The sequence below is a fragment of the Numida meleagris genome, unplaced genomic scaffold (genome assembly GCF_002078875.1).
Source record: "Numida meleagris isolate 19003 breed g44 Domestic line unplaced genomic scaffold, NumMel1.0 unplaced_Scaffold588, whole genome shotgun sequence".
NCBI classification, from domain to species: Eukaryota; Metazoa; Chordata; class Aves; order Galliformes; family Numididae; genus Numida; species Numida meleagris.
In genome coordinates this window covers 10,767-17,057 of record NW_018364804.1, presented here as the reverse complement: position 1 = coordinate 17,057, position 6,291 = coordinate 10,767, and the positions used below count along the sequence as shown (strand labels likewise).

Below are 6,291 nucleotides of genomic sequence, written 5' to 3'. Positions count from 1 at the left end.
TTGGAGAACCATGGGATGGTTGGGTTGGAAGGGATCTTCAAGAAGATGAAACCATGGATTGAGTTGGGTTGGAAGGGACTTCAAAGCTCGTAACACCACAGAATGGGTTGGGTTGGAGAACCATGGGATGGGTTGTGATGGAAGGGACCTCAGAGATCACGGAACCACGGGATGGGTTGGAGAACCATGGGATAGTTGGGCGGGAAGGGACCTCAGAAAGCATGAAATCATGAAATCATGGGATGGTTGGTTGGAGAACCACGGGATGGGTTATGATCGAAGGGACATCAAAGATCATGAAACCATGGGATGGTTGGGTTGGAAGGGACTTCAATGACCAGAGGTCTATAGAGAACGGCTGGGGTGGAAGAAATCTCCAAGATCATCGAACCACAGAATGGCTGAGCGGGAAGGGACCCCCAAAGCCCCCCCAGCCCTACCCCCATCCACCCCCCATGGGGTGAGCACCTCCAGGGACGGGGCACCCCCACCCTGAGTCCACTGCAGAGCGCTTGGAGTGTCCCCGTCTCCTGCGCTGCTCCGAGCCCTTCCCACAGCCAGCGCTTTGGTTCCGCCGCTTCCCTCCTCCCAGAGCCTTTTCCTTCCCAGTGGAAAACCCGTTCCTGTCTGCGGTGTCAATGGGATTTCCTGCCTTTCATCACCACCGCTGTGGCCAGTCACACACCGGGATCCCAGAGCACCCAGCCAGGCTGCTGGGAGCAGCGCGAGACGTTCCCTCTGCAGCTTCCCCTCTGTGGGAGCAGAGCAGCAAACCCCAGCCCCACGGATGCTGGTATGAAGCGCCGGGTTTGACCCCATTTCCCATCTGGCTGCATCCCACATAGCTCCAGGCTCAGTGGGGCCAACAGCACCAAGTGCCCCGAGGGCAAAGCACAGAGCAGGGGGGGGGGGGATCAGCCCCACGTGCAGCACCAGCAACCGCGCTCCTGCAAAGCGAAGGGTGCTGAGCTCAGTGCATGGAAACCTCGCTGTGTCAGTGACAGCGGGCGGCTCAGGCATGGGGAAACCCAGCCCCACTTTTTCCACTCCCTCCCCCACCCGGAGTGAGACAGCTGGGGGGGGGGGGGTTGCATCCGGCCTTCCTTCCCACCCCCACGGCCGCTGGAGAGAGGAGCGCGGGCGGCTTCCTGCTCCCAGCACAGGGCTGCAGCATGAAGCCCCCGAGCTCAGCTCCGCACGCCCCAGTGCTGCCCCACACGCGCCCGCCCTGAGCTCACACCTCGGGCTGGGGGTCCCACCATTGCCCGCTGGGGTGGGGAACGCGGCGGCCGCTCCCAGCCACGATCCTGAGCCGCAGCAGCCGGAGGAGGCACAGCTCCAGCAATCACACCACGCGGGGCCTGATCCCCACCCCCAACCCCAACCCGCAAAGCTCAGGGTGGGACCTGCAACGCGGGGGGGGCCGAGGTCCCCGTGTCCGTCCCCGTGTCCGTCCCCGGCGCCCAGCCGTGCCCTCGAGGCGCTGGAGCTCGGCCGGCTTCCTGCAGGACGGCGTTCCCTTTGGGCTCCTGTTTGAAACCGACGGCTACAGCAAACCGCCGGCCTTGATTGAGGGCCGGGGGGAGGGGGTCCCGGCGCACGGGGTGGGGGGGAAAGGATACGGGTAAGGCAGTGCCGGGTCATGGGCAGCGAGGGGTTGGAGCAGCGCACGTCGTCCACGAAGGCCAAGCACCTCTGGCTGGAGCGCGTGGTGTGAGCCTGCGGGTGCAGGGAGGGCTCAGAGCGCTGCCTGCTTCCACAGGACCCCCCCCCCGGCCAGGACCGAGCCCTTCCCCCCCAGCAGGAGGGGGCTGGCAAGGGGAAACGCAGAGCTGGGGGTGGGCAGAGGGAAACAAGACCCTCACCAGTGACCTGAACCAAGGGTGGGCTGCGCCCTCCGCAATCTGGAGCTGTACAACGCCGGGAGGAGCGGACACAGCACCAGGCTGTGGGCACATGTAGGGCCCTGCACCCGGGGATGGAGGGGGTGGGATGTGGGGCTGAGCTGGTGGAAAGGAGCTGTGGAGAAGGAGCTGGGTGAGCAACGGGTGACACTGAGCCAACTGTGTGTTCTGGTGGCCATGAAGGCCAATGGTGTCCAATGGTTGACCAACGGTTGACCAATGGGTGACCACGAGCCAGCAGCATGCTCTGGTGGCCATGAAGGCCAGTGGGGTCCTGGGTGACCAACGGGTGACCAATGGGTGAGCATGAGTCATCTGCATGTCCTGGTGGCCATGAAGGTCAATGGTGTCCAATGGTTGACCAAGGGGTGACCACGAGCCAGTAGCGCGCTCTGTTTGCCATGAAGGCCAACAGTGTCCTGGCTGACCAAAGGGTGACCAATGGTTGACCAACAGTTGACCATCAGTCAACAGCATGACCTGGTGGCCATGAAAGCCAATGGTGTCCAACGGTTGACCAACGGTTGACCATGAGTCAACTGCATGCCCTGGTGGCCAGGAAGGTCAATGGTGTCCAACGGTTGACCAGTGGGTGACCACAAGCCAGCAGCGCGCTCTGTTTGCCATGAAGGCCAACAGTGTCCTGGCTGACCAAAGGGTGACCAACGGTTGACCATGAGTCAACTGCATGCCCTGGTGGCCAGGAAGGTCAATGGTGTCCAATGGTTGACCAACGGTTGACCACGAGCCAGCAGCATGCCCTGGTGGCCATGAAGGCCAATGGTGGCCAATGGTTGACCAATGAATGGGTGACCATGAGCCAAGGCTAATGGTTCCCTGGGGGGGCACTGCACAGAGCAGGGCCAGCGGGGCCCCCCTCTGCTCTACATCGGGGAGGCCCCATCTGTAGCACCGGGCCCCCCAGTTCAGGGCAGACTGGGAAGTGCTGGGAGAGCTGGGGGGGGCCCGGAGCACCCCCCGGGGGACAGCCCGCAGCCGCCAGCCCCACGTACCTGCTGGGCCGCGCCGTCGGTGGCCAGCACCCTGCGCTCCTTCAGCTGCCGGTGCAGCAGAGCCTCCACGCCGTAGCGCTGCCGGTAGCGCCGCAGGCACTTGAGGCGCTTCAGGTTCTCGCGTTCCTTGGCCATGAGCCCCTCGGGGCCCGTCAGGAGGCTGCTGCCTGCAGGGAGAGAGGGAGGGGGTCAGCCGTTTCGTTTCAGGTTTTTTGGAGGTCTCGGGAGCCAAAAATCAAATCAGTGTCAGAGCTGCGCGGGCTGACGTGAGGGCAGGGAGCTGGGAGTGCTGCGCCAGGAGAAGGAACATCCCTGGGTGACAGAGAGGACGGCAAAGCAGAGCCCGGCCCCGCTCTCACCCCCTGGGCTCGGTGCTGTCACAACGTGGCCGAGGAGCGGAGCCATCCCCGGGGGAGGGCAGCGTGCACAGCCCAGCCCGCTCCCTGCGCTGCTCAGGACGCTCCCCGCGAGCGCTCCCGCTGTAATTGCAGGGCAGCTCCTCTCCCCCGCCGCTGCGTTGCTAAATCGGGTTCGACCACATTGCTACGTCCCCAAATTCCAGCTATTTATACCCAGAGCAAGCGGCCTCGCTCCATTTTCCGGGATGAGGCATTGCAGGGCAATGGGGCAGGCTCTCCTTGCCCTGCAAGCTTTGGACAGGGCGCAGAGCGCGGCTCAGAGCAACGCAACCCAGGCAGCACGAGGAATTCCCATCTGTGCCACCAAGGGCTGCGTCAGCGCAGCAGCACCGCCGCCAAGCAGCGCCCGCCACGCAGCCAGGGCCGCGAGCATGAACTCATTTCTTCGTTCCCAAGAGCGAAAACAGGAAACCCCATCCGAAAGGGAAGAAAACAACCCACAACTCCTGTCTCAGAACTGACTTTGTAGGCTCGTTTCCTGCAAACTCCAGAGAGCCGAGGGCCCCGGCGACCTTCCTAACCCGGCTGACAGCGATCGCCAGGCGTGGGGCCAGGCCCACATCCCTCCTGCAGCTCTCAGCCCTACATGGGGTGAGGAAACCCCAACCCCCCAGTGCAGAGCTGTGCAGGGAAGCTCCGTGCCCCATAGCACAGCCATGCCCCATAGCGCGGCCGTGCCCCACTTGCCTACGGCGTCGTGCTCGGCCTTGCGGCTGTGCAGGTAGCGGCGCTTCTTCTCCTTCAGGAGGTGCTGCAGCCGTTTGAACTGGTCGATGTACAGCGACTGCAGGCGGATCAGCTTCTCCCGCATGATCAGGGCCACCTCCTCAGCCGTGTACACCCCCGCGTGCCTGCAGAGGTGAGGGGAGGAAGGAACAGCCGCGCCGTGAGACCACCCCGTGGCTGCTGCGGGCTGCTCCGTGCTGAACCGGGACCAAGGGGAACTCCCCCCCCCCACGCCCCGCAGCCCAGCTCACTTCAAGGGATCCTCCTGGTCGCTGTCGATGCTGTCGGCTTCGCTGTCCGGGTCCCCCCGCCACGTCTGATCCACCGTGACCGGGTCCTGCTCGCCGTCACTCCAGCTGTCCTCGTCTGAAACGACAAGGGACGCGGAGATGGGACACAAGGGATGCGGAGATGGGACGGACAGGGGACGGCCCGCTGCCAGGGGGTAAAAGAACCGTGGGGATGTGACGCGTGGGGACACGGTTAGGGGGCAGCGTGGGGTCGGGGGGGATGATCTCAGAGCTCTTCTCCAGCCCTAGCGGCTCTATGGCTCAGCCCAGGCTCGCTGCTCTGGCACGGAGCACTCAGCTCCACGGCCGCGTGACGCGGCTCTGCCTCCTGCCAGGAGCCCTTCCTCCGCGGGGCGATGGGAGCAAACCTCTCCCGGCAGGAAAGCCACCAGCTCAGTGCGGCCAAAAGGCAGCGCTGCCGTGAAACAACGCTCCTGCATGGCCAGGAACCACGGCCCGGCCCCACCATGGGACCTGGCGGGGAGGCCGAGCAGCCAGGAGGGGAGGGAGCTAACACAGAGCCCAAGTTTGAGCTGGAAGGGACCTGAAAAGGCACCTGGCCCCACTCCCCTGCAGTGCACGGGGACACTCAGCCCACCAGGAGCCCAGAGCCCCATCCCCTGCCCGGGGCTGCCTGCAGGGACAGGGATCCACCACCTCCTCCCTGGGCACCCTGTGTCAGCGCCTCGCTGCCCCTGTTGTAACCAACTTCTTCCCAGCATCCAGCCTAAACCTCCCCTCTTTGACTTCGAAACCGTTTCCCCTCGTCCTGACCCCGCTACAGAGCCTGTCCCCTTCCGTCCTTCAGCTCCTGCAGGGACAGCGAGGCCGTCCCCATCTCCCCCCGCAGCCCCCACTCCCCCAGGCCGAGTATTTCTGCCCCACACCCGCAACCACCTGCAGGATTTAGCCCGGGTGGTGACCGACCTGCAGCCAGCAGCAAGCCAGAACGCGGCCTCCAACCCACACATCCCCAGGATCCTTTCCTCGCCGGATCCCACCCCCAGCAGCAATTAGAAGAAAGGAGAAGCCCGGGCCCCCCCCCAGCGCTCACCCAGGATGCGGCTGGCCTCGCTGCGGCTGCTCTCGGCGCCCTGGGAACCCAGCTCGGTTCTGGCGTAGGAGCTGAGCTGGCACAGCAGGGTCTCGCTCGCGGGCCCGGGGTTGGATTTCTTCATCTGAGCTTGGAGAGCCAGCGCGTTCCTGCGGGCGTGCTCGGCGCAGAAGGACACGCTGCAGGGACAGAGCACGGACACTGAGCGCCCCGGAGCCTCAGCCAGCAAGAGAATGACAGAGCCCATGGGAAACGCCGCGTGGAGCAGAGCTGGGACAGCCCCAGGCACCGGGGAGAGAGCTCTTCTCTCTGCAAATACTCACACCGGGCTTTTCACACCGGCCCCTTCTTCATTGTGGAGGGACAGAATGAAAGCTGCACCGCCCGAGCAAGCCAAACCCATCAGCCCCATCCACGGCCGTGAGCACCGCCAGGGACGGGGCACCCACACCTCCCCGGGGCCTCAGTGCCCCCCAGCAACGCATTCCCTCCTCACACCTCCCCTCAACCCCCCCCTCCGGAGAGGGGCTCCGTCACCGAGCGTCCCCGGCGCCTCGTCACCCGTTCCCCGGCGCTGACACGGCGCGGGCGGCGCTCACCCGTCCTTCTTCTCCGGTTTGGGGGCGGCGTTGGGGCAGCGCTTGCCATTCTTGGCCGAGACGTAGCTGCACTGCTTGAAGGGAGCGCTGCGGTCCTCGAGGATGTGCTTGATGCAGAAGTCGTGGCCGTCCAGGCGCGGCTGCGAGCACGGCCGTTGGCTGAAGGCGCACGCCTGCGGCTCCTGGGCCCGCGGGACCGGGGTGAGGCGGCCGCGGCTGGAGGGGAGCACGTGGATCCGGATCCGGTTCATGCCCGCGGGGCTGGGGGGAAAACCAGGTGGGGTGG

General features: G+C 65.0%; 1 protein-coding gene across 1 annotated transcript; it reads right to left on the bottom strand.

The window, feature by feature from the left end:
* Positions 1-1,622: 1,622 nt before the first annotated feature.
* Positions 1,623-6,285, bottom strand: KANSL2 (KAT8 regulatory NSL complex subunit 2; the record flags this gene model as incomplete). The annotated part of the gene is given in 6 exon segments (XM_021383838.1): positions 1,623-1,719; positions 2,918-3,084; positions 4,024-4,187; positions 4,314-4,428; positions 5,407-5,585; positions 6,006-6,285. Coding segments are annotated over 6 exon segments (973 nt in total), but the record flags the coding sequence as incomplete, so codon positions are not given.
* Positions 6,286-6,291: the final 6 nt, after the last annotated feature.